Below are 15,319 nucleotides of genomic sequence, written 5' to 3' on the forward strand. Positions count from 1 at the left end.
ATGCAATGAAGGAAGCAGCTTACATTCCTTTAATTCCCAGAGCCAGTGTGTTCCCTCCCCTGCCCACTTGGGCCCCGTATCAGGCGAGTATGGAAGGCTGGATAGCCCATGACGGGTAAGATCCCACCTCGAAACCCTGGGACAACCTAAGGCAGGCACAGTCACGATTACTCTCGGCTTCAGTAAGAAGACGGGTCCTGACGGGTAAGGCCGCTGGGCTAGGGTGGAGGTGGAAAGTGGCAAGTGGAGCCCTACCTTCTGGCTGAGGACAAGGAATGCTGCTATTTAAGGTAGGAAATCAGAATTTGGGTTAGTAAATTTGGGGAGGAGAAAATTGACTGTTTAAAGGCAAAATTATGCAGGAGTCTGACACACTGTAAAAGCACCATATGCAAATTCACACACACAAACAGAAAATGCATTAAACTTATAAAGACAAGACAAGCTCATGGAGTTTAATGCATAGACACTGATTAAACCTAGCTAAGAACACAAACATAGGCAATGAAGAACAGCTTGCTATTTTGTATGAATGATACAAGGGTGTGAATGTTTAATAAAATACATTTGAGTTTGTAATTGAGGAATAGAATAAGCCATATGACAAAGGGAGTTATGAAAACGAAAAAGGGATTAAAGTAGTTTTAAAAAAGAGTGACTTAGGAGTGCTCTCGTACTGAGTGATCAACACTAGTGATCACTGTTGGAAGAAATAAAATGATTTAATGAGTTGGGAATGTTTAAACATATGTTTCTGTTGTTACAGCTTCTTGAGAGATGACTCAGTATGCAAATTAGCTGGAGTGTGTGGTGACGAAAGAACTTCCTGAGTGTGTGTGTGACTGTGACTTTCAGGAAGAGGAAGCATAGCAGAGACGAGAAGTGTAGATTGGGGTAGGGAATTTATAGTTTAGTGATTATATGATGTCGTAAGGGGTCTTATGCTGAATTTAAGAGTATAAGGGGGTGATTTTTGTGTGCAAATTGAGTGGTTTGAATGAGACTTTTGGTGTATTGAGGAGGTGAAATTATGTGGTGGCAAGATTTGTGTGTTTAAGGTTGTTGTGGTGATGGGTTGATTCTGTCAGGTAGGTTGTTGTTGGTGTTTTTGTTTTAAATAGAGGGGGTTTTAGGAAACATGGACATGTCTAAAATTGGGCCCATTATTTTGTAACAGTGCACTTAAAGAAAACCTGTCAAGTGATTTTGTTTTGTTTTTATGAGCTAACAATCAGCTCTATTTTTCATTTCTGTTTTAAGCAGGCCTGCAACAGTGAATAACGGCGCTGAAAATTCTCGGGGAGAGCAAATACAAGGGGGGCTTTCCAGATTACAATTGGCTGAGGAGAAAGCTACCTGTGGGGACTGATCAAGGTCGTAAGTCCCTGTAAAAAGGATTTTATGCGAGTCAATCCAGTCCAAAAGCATAAAGAAATATTTTCCTATGGAAAATAAAAAATGACGGAGCTCATTTTGCTGAGGGTGGAGAATCTGACGCGGGAAGCTCCACCATTAGCAAATACATGGTGTGACTGCATGTGAGTGAATGTGTGACTGGATGAAGGTGAGGATGAATAAATGTGGATAAACAATTTGTTTTTACCAGAGAAAATTTCTGTTTTGTTTTATTAGGTGGGGTTAGATTATGGGATTATAGTATATTGTTGGGAGAAGGCCAAATGCTAAAGGGGAAATATTTTTTGATGTAACTCAGTTATCATTAATTGAAGAAACACATGACTGATAACTTTTCTGTTTTAAGTTTATTTTATGACATAGATTGGATCATGAGTGGGGAAACTGAGCATTTTTAAGTTTTGTATAGTATCTTGACACATGAAATGTATCAAGATAAAGGGGGGTTTAGGGTTTAATAATTTAATTGTTTAATAATTTAGGATCATTTTAGGACCTTTTGGGTTTTTGATCATTTGGATATGGTAAAACTGAAACTGTTATTTTTAAGTTAAGGTTAAAGGATTAAAAGTGAACTTGTCACGGTTTGCGAGGCAAGCCGTGTGGAGTTGTAGAGAAGGACCCAAAAAGCGGCAGCTCTGGTGCAGGTGAATATTTGTTTACAACGGTGGGCACAAAACAGCACTGGTGGAAAAACAAGAAACCGGAAACCTAAACTGGGTAAGCTAATAACACAAACCAGAAACGAGGATGCAGGGAGACCGAGGGGTAACAACACAGACAAACCAGCAACTACCATAACAGAAGACACAACTTAAATACACCCAGAGAACACAGGGAGATTACACACAGGTGGGGAACACAGGTGACACTGATAAACATAACGAGACAGGGCAGGAGTGAACACAACATTACGCATACTGACGAGAGACTGTCAAAGTAAAACAGGAAGTACACAGAGGTTCAGACAGGAGGAGAGAAAGCACGGGGAGAACACAGACATAACAGGCTGGGGGAAACATGGAATAAACACAAAGAGAGACGAGAGCTCATAAATACACAGAGGGGCACAAAGGGGTAAGAGTCACAAAGGAAGAAATACTTAGGGAACACCACAACAGGACACCTCAGAAAACCTGGCCTAAATAAGGAGCGAAAATACAAGGAACCAAGAATACTGGGCCAACATGGCCCAGGACTATGACAGAACTGAATCCTGTTTAGAAGATACAATGCCGGTTTTTCAAAGCTGTGAATAATTCTTAGAGGGAAAATTAGTGAGGGTTGAAGGGGTAGAACAGCTTTGATTTCTTTTTGATTTCTAGAAGTAGTGGTTATAATGTAGGCTTACACATACAGATATTATATAGGAGGTATTTTTAGGATAAAAGGGGGAGCTTATAAATAGAAATGATTTTTATACATATTGCATTTTGTGCTTTTAAAGGAGTTGTGGCTCAAATTTGTCTCTGGAGGGTCACGAGCCTTTGGCTAGCGCTATGATTAGCCAATCTACTGTGAGGATAATATGAGTTCATGAAGGATTGCACACGTTTACAGACACAGAGTTAAGAAACACACATGACAGTATTGATTTCAGGCAAAAGGCCTTAAATTCATTTAGCTTTTAACTGAACTTAAAGAAGGACCAAAGAGGAAGGAAAGCATATATTTTGGTTAAGTCTGATAAACTAGAATTAGGAGGTATTGTTACATTAAAGGGAGCAAAATGAAATAAAAAGGCTATACCAAAACAGGTGATAACATAGGAAATGTGAGGTTTTAAAATGAAGTTAGTGTTAACACATAGGAGTTGTTTCAAGGCAGCATTTAGCTATGATGAAATGTATACAGGAGTAATTGCTTATATGCTTAAACTTAATTGATTAAAGTGGTTGTTTTCTTTTGGAGTAGATTAACTTGCAGCAGCGACAACTTGTGCACAGGATGTTGATGATCAGATAAGGGAAAATAGAGCGAGCAACTGGACGTGAAACCAGCGCTTAAAAGAATTTTAAAGTGATGAGTAACGTTGAAGAGTATACATAAATACAAGTCAATAAGTTAAGAAGATAATTAGGATCAGGCTTTTGATTAAAGAGTCCCAGATAGGATAAGTTAGGGAGATGCAGGAAAGGTGTTTTGTTTCCTTTGCAGAAGATCTCGGCGACCACAGGAGGGGCGAGGATCCTGGAGATCTCGAGGTTCGAGACCACCAGAGAAGGGTCTGCGTGAGGACACAATGTATTGTGACCTCTGGTGTTCCAGAGGTCAAAAGGGGGAGTGTCGAGGAGGGAAATTATTTTACTGCTATAGTTAAATAATTGCCATCATTACCATTGCATTAATAATAAAATCTGGAGTTTATATTGCATTCAAAGGTTTAAACAGAGTCTCTTTCAGAAAGACTGAGTTGCAGGCTGACAGGAAGTTGTATGCAGAAAGAAGCAGGAAGTTATTTTGAGCCGCAGGCTAAGACGAGGCTTTAACAATGTAACAGATAGCTTTAAGAAGGCCTTAAGCAGCTATGACTATTTTATACACAATGCATATCTGTGCTTATTAAAGAGTTGGAGTTCGGTCAATTAATTGGGGGTCGGAAGCTTTGTTCGGCGCGATGTTCGGACAATCTATTGTGCAAGTGACTTGGAGCCACAGAAGGAATTGCAATACATGCTTACAAAACACTTATATCAGGTCATTTTATATTAAGGTTTTAGTAGAGGTTCTTGGTTAAAACATTTATTTAGTAGAAGACATACACATAGTCTCAGTGAGCTTCTGGTCTGGTAAAAGGTCAGAAGTGCAACAGGTGAATTGAGAAAGAGCATTTGAGGACGAGACACAGACAGTAGGTGAAGAGGTGACACAAAGAGCATGTGAGGTCAACACACACACACACACACACACTTTAAATTAGATTTATTTAGAGGAAGAGGTTAGTTATGTTTGGCTGTAACTGCAAAATTGTCTTGGTAAAAGAGGAACCGTTTCTTGTTGTCTCGGCAAGAAAGAGGAACAATTCATTTTAAGATAAGAACGGAAAGTACCAAGCCATGAAAATAGAAGATGATTTTCTGGGTGAAAAAGTCATGATGATGTTGATCTGATCTATGTATAAAATGTGTCTGTGACGTATGAAGGGGCGTCAGTAAACAAACCCTGATGCTATAAAATATCTGTTCATGCTTTGATTAAGTCGAAGACTACTTCCTGTCTGCGTACAGAGTTGTCTTCCCACACGTGTGTTCATTAAAATCATCGTTTGACTTCACCCGGCCGGATCGGTGTGGTTATTCTTCGATCACCTCTTGTACCCTTCCTCAATACTGAATCTTAACAAAGTGTAAGTGTGTTTTTAATGGGATTCATGAAAACAAAGCAGCACACATTCAACCATCTTCATCATGTCAGGAGTCATCATCAAAGTGTCAATCAATGAACAGATGATGGATCAATAACTGCAGCTGGATTGTGTTTGTTCTCTCCATCAGATTCCTGTCAACTCACAATCGACACAAACACAGTGAACACAAACCTCCAACTGTCTGACAACAACAGGAAAGTGACACGTGTGGAGGAGGTTCAGTCATATCCTGATCATCCAGACAGATTTGATGTTCATCAGCTGCTGTGTAGAAATGGTCTGACTGGTCGCTGTTACTGGGAGGTCGAGTGGAGAGGACACGTTTATATATCAGTGAGTTACAGAAGCATCAGAAGGAAAGGAGGCAGTGATGACTGTTGGTTTGGACACAATGATCAGTCCTGGAGTCTGATCTGCTCTGATGATGGTCCTGGTTATGTCTGTCACAATAACAGAGTAACATCCATCTCCTCCTCCTCCTCCTCCTCCTCCTCTGTCTCTAACAGAGCAGCAGTGTATGTGGACTGTCCTGCTGGCACTCTGTCCTTCTACAGAGTCTCCTCTGACACTCTGATCCACCTCCACACCTTCAACACCACATTCACTCAAACTCTTTATCCTGGGTTTAGTGTCTGGTCTCGTGGTTCCTCAGTGTCCCTGTGCTGATCCAACAGACAGTTTCCATGACTGCAAGTGTTGAGTGGAAAAATGCTACATTGCATTATTGCATCCTCTCACCACAGGAGGCGCTGTTGGCACCACTGATTGCTGATCAGCTGTTCTCTGATGATCTGATTGATACTGTGAATAACGGGACTCACTGAACTCTGTGACACAGTGAAGATTACAGAGTTTAACTTCACCCTTTAAGACTGACCACAGAACCAAGTCCGCCAGAGCTTTTGTTATATTTTTACATGCTGTGGAGCCATTTGTGGGAGCATTTCAAGTTGCTATACATCAATACAACTGTTATAGCCCTAATTTTAATAATATGTCTGCATTAAGTCCATAGTAACTACATAAACTGCAAAAAAACCCTCTGCTCATCCATCTCTGTGTGTATCAGGATACATTTGGTTCATAATACACAGAAAAATCAGAGTTATTACCTGTAATAAATGTGAAAGATTCCTGCAGTGATAACCAGGCAGGACTGAAACACATCCAAGCTGTCACCACGGTAACAGCACCGCCCATCCACAGGTGAGGGGAGGAGCAAAAAGAGGGACTTTGACCATTTTATACTAAAAACACTCAACTAATGTTTCTAATATGAAACAAATAAGCCCACATTAATGTGAGCGTTTATTAAATATTAATAATCATGATTTCCTCCTGATCTCATTTCCACAGCAGAGAAAACTGTTGTGTATATTGAGGTGGAGGGTGTGGTCTGTGGCTCAGGTGTAGAGTGAGGGTGGGGTGCACCACAGCAGCATGCTGGGACTGCTGAGGGTGGAGGAGGGAGTGATGATGACATCAGAGCTGCAGCACAGAGACCAGTGAACACACAGTCTGTTCATCTTTGCATAGATACAATATACAGCACAATATTGAATGACAGACACGCTGTGGGAGCTTCCACAGATACACTGACGTCAGCATCCAGAGTCCTCCTGCTGCTCCCCCCTCAGAGCCCCGTGATCAGCACCAACACATTCAGTTAGATGACAGAGTCCAGCTGCAGCTAGAATCAGCTCCCCTCTGTGAACAACAGCACAGCGTCAGTGTTTCACACTCAGTGAAAGGAGGAAACAGCAGAAGAACACCATGTGTGCTACGTTTCCCAGGACACACTACAAACTGCACAAATACAGAGCAGCACGTGGAAGGACCTGGAGCTGCATTTACAGAGCTGCAGACAGCGTGATGTCCTGTATGGACAGGTGGAAGGAACCAAGTCCTCAGCTGGAACACTCGTGTTTGTCCACAGACAGGAAACACAGCAGGAAACTTCCTCACAGAAGTGCAGCTCATGGATAACACACTTCCTGTCAGTCAGAATGAGGCTGCAGCCAAACACAGAAAGGTGTTTTTGTCCAGATGAGCCCAGAGAAGAAACACGAGTGTTCACAGACATCAGAAGCTCAGAGAGGTGAAACATGAGGTTGGAGTCCTCGTCAGCATCCAGAAGAGCTGCTGTGAAACCCTGAGTACTCATGACAGACTCTGATGGCACAAACACATCATGATTCAAACAGAAAGACAAACATGGAGCTCCTGATCCTCCTGCATGAGAACAAGCTGACATGAGCGCTGTGTCTGAGAGTGTCTCCCTGTCACAGTGACAATAACACAGCTGCTGCTCACAGTCATTAAACTGACCTGAGGTCAGCTGTGCTCCTTACATATGAACCATGTGACCTCACATCAGTGCTGTGGATGACTGTAGTCATAGAAGAGTAGAGCTGTAGCAGGTGGTGTGAGGAGGAGGTGGTGTATTCTAGTTAACGCAGTACTGAAACACTCCAGCAGAGGGCGCTGTTAAGTCCTTATTGTAACACAGTTACTGTGTGCAGTTAGACTTCATACATAATCTGCACTTATTTCCATCAGACATGCTGTCAGGAAATGATTGGTTTCTATTGATTCTACTTCCTGTTGACTCGTTTGATGACAGTGAAACAATCACAGCTGATTGTGTGATGATGTAAACTGTCACTGTTACATTCAGTGTGTGTGACATAATGTTAGTGCAGGCTGATAACAGCCTGGTTCTGTTAGAAACACATGAACGTGTCCATAGATCAGTGTGTGTTTAACATGAGAGCTTCAGCCCTGCTGATGTGTTAAATAAAGACATGCAGGAAAACTGATGAGACTCTGAAATAACTCTTTATATTTATAATGTAACTCTGCATCAAAAGAACAACAAAGGATCCCAGACAGGTTTCTGTGAACAAAGACCATTCTGATGTTTCTGTGTTTCTAACACTTTGACATTATTAGTAAACAGACTGCAGTGAGCAGCATTTATAAAGAGCTTCTATATAAAGATATGACAGCTGTTTGACAAGTTTATCACTCTGTGTTTGGACCTGATCAGTCCAGCTGTTTACTTGAAACATGTTCATTTACCTGTTCTGTTATATTCATGTTCTTGTCTCTGTTGAAAACACATTTTAATGTCCCTCAGATTTTTCTCCCAGATGAATAAATATAAAAATGACACAAACTGACTGCAGCTACTTTTTGTCCTTTCTGTCAAAAACCTTCATGTGACTCATGAGAGACACGTTTCAGCTGTTTGTGACAGATCAGAGGCCAACAAGTCATTTATAACACTTTCCATCATTGTTTAAAGTTCTCAGTGTTTCTGTGTTGCTGCGTATAGGATCTCCCAGCATCATCACTGTGCTGTCCAATCATTGTGTGCGAGGTTACCCTTATAGTGCGATGTGTGTTTGCACAAAGAGAAGCATGTGTGTCAAATATAAATAAGCACAGAACAGAAACAGCTGCTCGTTTCTTCTGTTTAGAGTCAAGTTAGTGTTTTGTGTCTTTGTTTGAGGCCTGATGTCGAGCAGAGGTGTGTGTAACTGCACTGCTCTGTTATATGTGTGAAGTGTGTGCTTCTCTTCAGCATCATCTTTGTCACTGCTGATTCCTTTGTGTCATCATGTGTTGAGAAGAGAGAACAGTTATAACGGAGGAGCAAAAGGAAGCCCTGAAATCTGCATCAACAAGGAAGTGTTGGCTCACCAGTGATCCCAGCAGAGCCACTGGTTTGGCTCCAGTTGTTCTAGATTCAATGATGTTGTTCCTACAGATACATGTCAGCATCTTTATTGAATTTAATATGAAGCAGAAATGGTGTCATTAGGAGAAGAAGAGGAGAACAAGTCCGGCGAGGAGGCAGCAGCTCTTAAAGATGAAACAGCAGCTCAGCCCTGAGCTCAGAGAGCTGCACATGAAAAAGCTCCTCAAGCAGATCCTGTCAGAGGTTTGTCATCAACAGGAGGAACTGTTCACATCATAGGATGAAGATGCTGTCAGCTGGATGAAGAAGGTTATTTAATGCAAACGTTCACACTGAAGTCAAATTGTTGTCGTGTTGAACAGATTCATGTACTGATCGTCTCCAGAATGTTAGAAGAGCTTCAATGAATCATTAGAAACAACTTACAGCTGCACAGCTGTGTCAAACACATCTGTGTGTCATTGTGGGATTGTTGTGTTTCTACATGTGACACACGTCTAAAACATGCACACAATCTGAACACAAACAGGGACTCATGTGTTCCCACAGCCAGATGCTGAGAGCCATTTCCTTGTAGTCCTGTGTCTACATACATGAACCATTAGATGTTATTGGAATGATTGTCAGCTCTGATAGTTTCATGTGTGTTTAGCTGGACGCTGTTTGATCCTCGACATGTTTAAAGGTGTCCAGTCCTGAGACACTGGGGCTGGAAACAGCTGTGATGTCATTGGACTGTCACACAGACAGAAGTGCATGAAGTGAGCAGCCGAGGAGCCGCTGATGTTTTGGATTCAACAGCATTTGAAAGGTCGACACAGACACATTTGCACACAGAAAGCTGAATCTGTCATATGCCACAGTGAACTCACTGTTCAGTGGGGTACTATGTTTTTCTTTTTATTATTTTCTTTTGTTTTATTCTTTAGACCAAATGACTTCCATTTCTGCTATGCTGACATTTTGAAAATTAAAAAATTGCTTAAGATACTTAATAAATAACCTTCACAGACAATTGTTGTATACATTTAAAATAAGTTAAAACAGGAGGGAATGTTACAAGAAAAATGATTCTATGTTTCTTTACCTTCTTTTAAATGTACAAAGATGCCTTTTGTCTGCCCTCTGTCTATGGTTAGATTAGTTTAGAATTATCTTTTTAGACTTTCCCAGCAAACACATCTTGTTTCTGGGACATATTGTTTTAGATTGTTTTATCTTCCCTAGCTCTCTGCTGACGAGACTAGCACCATATATGGAGTTGTTTTATTTTATCTGTTTATTATTTGTTATCCTGTTCTCACTGTCTCTGTGCTCTGTGCCTATAAAAATTACCAAGCCACTGTGCATGGTGTGAGTTGTTCTTAGCAGCTCACCCGTGTACACGTTTGATAAAGAAAGTAACTTTGTCTCATTGTGTCTTTATTTCTCCTGGGTCTTTTACAGAGTTTTCCCCCAACAAATAGGAAACAGAGTTTTCAACCAACTGATGAATAGAAAGCTAACCACTCGACATGAACACTACAGTAGGACAGTTTTGAAAGCTTAAAATGGAACTAGTGGATGAGTTTGATTCACAGCTGCCTCATCAGATTTTTACAGGAGATTCTATCTGAACTCTGTGGAGCCTGATCTCAAGCTTTTTGAGTCTGACACAGAAACCAGAGGATCTTTCTGTGTCTTCAGATTCACTGTGATCCAGTGATGGGAGTGATTTCAGCCCTGAGTGATCGCGCTGATGTTTGCACAGAGCAGACAATGAGGTGAATGTTTGGGCACATTGGTAACAGTGAAACAGTTTATTAGTAACGTGGGATCGTTTGTGTGCAGAGTATGAACTGAGATTCCTGAAGCTCTTGTCACACTGGTCACAGCTGTAGTTTCCTTCCATGTGTGCACGTTCATGCCTGTTACGACCATGTGAATGTGAGAAGCTTCTCTCACAGTGTCTGCACTTGTGTGGTTTCTCTCCTGTGTGGACTCGTTTGTGTGTTTTAAGCTGACCTGCAGTGGTGAAGGATGACCCACACTGATCACAGAGGTGCTTTTCAACCCCACTGTGAATCAGTTGTTGGTCTATAATATGTGAAACATGTGTCAAACGTCTCCATTATGAAAGATATCAGGTCATCTTGAGCCACAAAAACATTCCTATCATGAGGTAGACGCTGGAATCAGTTTGCTGCAGACGTTTATATATCCGATATTTATCCAGTTAAAAGTTGAAATTCAAAAACGTCTTTTCAAGAGTCGTCTGTCCAAGAGGAGCAGAAGCTGCAACAAATATAACAACAGTTATTTAAGGCTGTTTTAAACGGCCACAAAGGAGCAGATTGGTTATAATGCAGCTGCTTCAGAGGAATAAACACTGTATTTATTTCATGTGTAACACCTTTCAATAATGTGTTGACTAAAGTCTATTGACCAGTATAAGTAAAGACACACACACAAACACACACAAACACACACATGGAAACACTGAAACCTGTTTTTGGTGCAGCAGCGGTCCCAGCTGCTGGCCTTTATCTAGACTGGGTCGGCTGCTGATCTCAATATAATCAATGTTTAAAGTTCTCAGTGTTTCTGTGTTGCTGCGTATAGGATCTCCCAGCATCATCACTGTGCTGTCCAATCATTGTGTGCGAGGTTACCCTTATAGTGCGATGTGTGTTTGCACAAAGAGAAGCATGTGTGTCAAATATAAATAAGCACAGAACAGAAACAGCTGCTCGTTTCTTCTGTTTAGAGTCAAGTTAGTGTTTTGTGTCTTTGTTTGAGGCCTGATGTCGAGCAGAGGTGTGTGTAACTGCACTGGTCTGTTATATGTGTGAAGTGTGTGCTTCTCTTCAGCATCATCTTTGTCACTGCTGATTCCTTTGTGTCATCATGTGTTGAGGAGAGAGAACAGTTATAACGGAGGAGCAAAAGGAAGCCCTGAAATCTGCATCAACAAGGAAGTGTTGGCTCACCAGTGATCCCAGCAGAGCCACTGGTTTGGCTCCAGTTGTTACAGATTCAATGATGTTGTTCCTACAGAAACATGTCAGCATCTTTATTGTAGTAAAGTCTTGTAATGTGAAGATAGAAACAAGGCAGCAAACAGCTCCATGATCTGATCTTAATGATGTTTTTATTCCTGTCTGTCAGAACTGGATTGGAAACTATCAAAGGTCTAAAAACAGCCTCGACCCTCCCACAGAGCAAACTTTACACACGTCATCTTTCAGCTACAATCTTTGTTGCAGGGATCTTCTGCCAAACAAGGCTGAGAGAAGATTTCTTACAGCTGTCATGTTGATGCTGTTTCAGTCTTTGGGCAAACACACTCATATATTAGGGCTGATATCAGGGCTGCACAAGTTCTTTGTGTTTGTGATCATGAATAATAGAAGTGTGGAAGGCAAACATGTTATTGTTGGATGAAACTTCATGAATCCTTTGTAGATTTGAGCTGTTGGAGCCTTTCTTTTCTCTTCAGGTGTACAGATGCTGAGGAGGTGTGAGGAGTTAATCTAGCTGTGTTTGCTTTTGCAAGAGAACTACAATGTTTTGATGATTGGGTGACAGGTTTTCTTATTTGTGTGAAGAGTTTTGCAAAATTAGTCAATAGTTACAAAAAAAGGGCTTAAGCAATCAGAAAAAACTGTAAGCACAGTAACAAAGTGTTTGTTACGCCCCCTGCTGGATAGAAGGCAGAACTGGAAAATATGGGAAGGACTGGAGACACTAGAGAGAGTCAGCACAGAAAAGGCTAAACAAAGAGCAAAGTTAAGGTGGGAGGACCAGTTTACACAAGAAGGCAGCTTCTTAATAACCTGCATTGTTAGAGTTTCTCATGATTTTATGTGCATCTGTGTTTCATGCCTTAAATTTCTCTCTCCTCCCTTTGCAAAGCACACAGTTGCCCTGTGCCAAGGCTGTTTGAATAAATCACTGTGATGGTAAATAATGACCCTGATCTCTCCTTTTTGTGTTCAGTGTGTTACACATGCATTGTCAGACACCCACACCTGTTTGTGTGTTTGAGCATGTGTATGTGAGAGAGACCAAGCACTGAAGCTTCATCAGAGTTTTGCTGCCTTCGCTGTACAGTGTGCATATGTGTCAAACTGTCTGAGGGTCCTTCTGTAACTCCAGTAACAGACACATGGACGGAGTCGTTTTCATTTATTATCTGATAGATGCAGAAACAGCTGCTTCCACACATGCTGCAATAGTCATGAGAGTTGAGGCTTTCCCTTTCCTCACCACTGCTGGGTGTACTGCAGAGACTGGAAGATAAATGGATAATAGATCAATATTTGTAATAGATGGGCCGTTACTAAGACGACTGATAAACATAATGAAAATGAGTCATAGCCAGTCTACAATGACAGGCCAAGCCTTATCACAGGAATTCAATGATACCTACTGAGAACCTGTTGGGAATCTTGGGGTTGTGATGGTCATCCATCTTCAGGTCACCTTCACAGTGATGCTGACTTCCGGCTACAAACAGCACATGGAAATGTTACCTCTCTTGTTTACCTCTCATCCCATTAGGCTGCCCCTCCCTAAGCCTAGCAGAGGTCTTCTTCAGATTACTTTGCAGCGTAATCCTCTTCGAGGAAACTGTTGTTATGCGCTGGTGCCATATGAAAACATAAACTGAACTGAAACACAAGCTTGTTGAGAGCTCTAACACAAGGAAACAAGGTCAGACCACAAGGAGCAGGAGACCTGATTACCACCTTAAGACTGATCCCACTCATCACTAATGTGAGTGATTTGCACGAGAGCCAAATCAATCAAACTGAATGGACAGAGCTGTTACGCTGATATTTAAGGTGTGTTCACTAAATGATTTGATTTGTTCTGTGTGTAACCTGTAGCTGTGGCATCGGTGAGGGAGATGCTGTAGGGACAGTGAACCTTCTGAAAAAATGATGTGTGCTTCTAGCTGACCACATGGCTAACTTGCTGCTGCTGCCCTTAGAATGATCTCAGCCAAACGAATGGCTGACAAGGGAGAGAATGAGGCAGTGAATGATGAATCCTTTGTTATCCACTGCCAAGAAAGCATTACATCAATGGGTTCTGATATGTGAGAGTGTAGAGCAGCCTGTGTGTGGCCTGTCATAAATCATTCAGATGCCAGATAATTCAATTCAGTTTTATTTACACAGCGCCAAATCACAACAACAGTCGCCTCAAGGTGCTTTATGTTGTACAGTAGATCCTACAATAATACATACAGTGAAGAACCCAGCAATCAAATGACCCCCTATGAGCAGCACTTTGGCAACAGTGGGAAGGAAAAACTCCCTTTAACTGGTTCCACAGAAGAGGGGCCTGAAAACTGAAGGCTCTGCCTCCCATTCTACTTTTAAATACTCTAGGAACAACAAGTAGGCCTGCAGAGCGAGAGCCAAGTGCTCTAATAGGGTGATATGGTACTACAAGGTCATTAAGATAAGATGGGGCCTGATTATTTAAGACCTTGTATGTGAGGAGCAGGATTTTGAATTCTGGATTTAACAGGAAGCCAAAACAGGAGAAATATGCTCTCTCTTTCTAGTCCCTGTCAGGACTCTTGCTGCAGCATTTTGGATCAGCTGAAGGCTTTTCAGCGAGTTTTTTGGACATCCTGATAATAATGAATTACAGTCGTCCAGCCTGGAAGTAATAAATGCATGAACTAGTTTTTCAGCGTCACTCTGAGACAGGATATTTCTAACTTTAGAGATGTTGCACAAATGGAAGAAAGCAGTCTTACATATTTGTTTAATATGTGCGTTGAAGGACATGTCCTGGTCAAAAATGACTCCAAGGTTCCTCACAGCGTTACTGGAGGCCAAGGTAATGCCATCCAGAGTAAGAATCTGCTTAGATACCATATTTCTAAGCTTTTCAGGGCCGAGTACAATAACCTCAGTTTGATCTGAATTAAGAAGCAGAAAGTTAGCGGCCATCCAGGTCTTTATGTCTTTAAGACATTCCTGCAGTTTAACTAATTGGTGTGTGTTATCTGGCTTCATGGACAGATAGAGCTGGGTGTCATCTGCATAGCAGTGTAAATGTATGCTATGTCTTCTAATGATGCTGCCTAAGGGAAGCATGTATAATGTAAACAGAATTGGTCCTAGCACTGAACCCTGTGGAACTCCATAATTAACCTCAGTGTGTGAAGAGGACTCTCCATTTACATGCACAAACTGGAGTCTATTAGATAGATATGATACAAACCACTGCAGTGCAGTACCTGTAATACCTACAGCATGTTCTAATCGCTCTAATAGGATATTATGGTCGACAGTATCGAACGCTGCACTGAGGTCTAGCAGGACAAGCACAGAGATGAGTCCACTGTCAGAGGCCATAAGAAGATCATTTGTAACCTTCACTAAAGCTGTTTCTGTGCTGTGATGAGCTCTGAAACCTGACTGAAACTCTTCAAATAAACCTCTGCAGATGATCTGTTAGCTGTTTGACAACTACTCTTTCAAGGATGTTTGATATAAAGGAAGGTTGGAGATTGGCCTATAATTAGCTAAGACTGCTGGGTCTAGAGATGCTTTTTGAGTAAAGGTTTAACTACAGCCAGCTTGAAGGCCTGTGGTACATAGCCGATCATTAGAGATAGGTTGATCATATTTAAGATCGAAGAATTAATTAATGGCAGGACTTCTTTGAGCAGTTTTGTAGGAATGGGGTCTAAAAGACACGTTGATGGCTTGGAGGAAGTAATTATTGAAGTTAACTCAGAAAGATCAATTAGAGAAAAAGAGTCTAACTTAACATCAATGGTACTAAGAGTAGCTGTAGATAATATTACATCTGTGGGATGATTACTG

The 15,319-nt window shown here is 41.4% G+C and overlaps 1 protein-coding gene and 2 long non-coding RNA genes across 3 annotated transcripts in view; 2 read left to right on the forward strand and 1 right to left on the reverse strand.

Annotated features, from left to right (window-relative positions):
- The window catches only part of LOC309705063, a 270,569-nt gene that overhangs the window by 230,330 nt on the left and 24,920 nt on the right, over window positions 1-15,319 (reverse strand). The window lies entirely within an intron of this gene.
- LOC309705034 lies at window positions 1,325-4,690 on the forward strand. Its single transcript, XR_014276444.1, has 2 exons — window positions 1,325-4,228; window positions 4,280-4,690. It is a non-coding gene; the product is annotated as an uncharacterized lncRNA (long non-coding RNA).
- On the forward strand, window positions 4,859-6,034 carry LOC309705625 (stonustoxin subunit alpha-like; the record flags this gene model as incomplete). The annotated part of the gene is made up of 1 exon (XM_082531537.1): window positions 4,859-6,034. A coding segment is annotated over one exon (591 nt), but the record flags the coding sequence as incomplete, so codon positions are not given.

This window comes from Aulonocara stuartgranti, assembly GCF_965226115.1.
Source record: "Aulonocara stuartgranti genome assembly, chromosome: 4".
NCBI classification, from domain to species: domain Eukaryota; kingdom Metazoa; phylum Chordata; class Actinopteri; order Cichliformes; family Cichlidae; genus Aulonocara; species Aulonocara stuartgranti.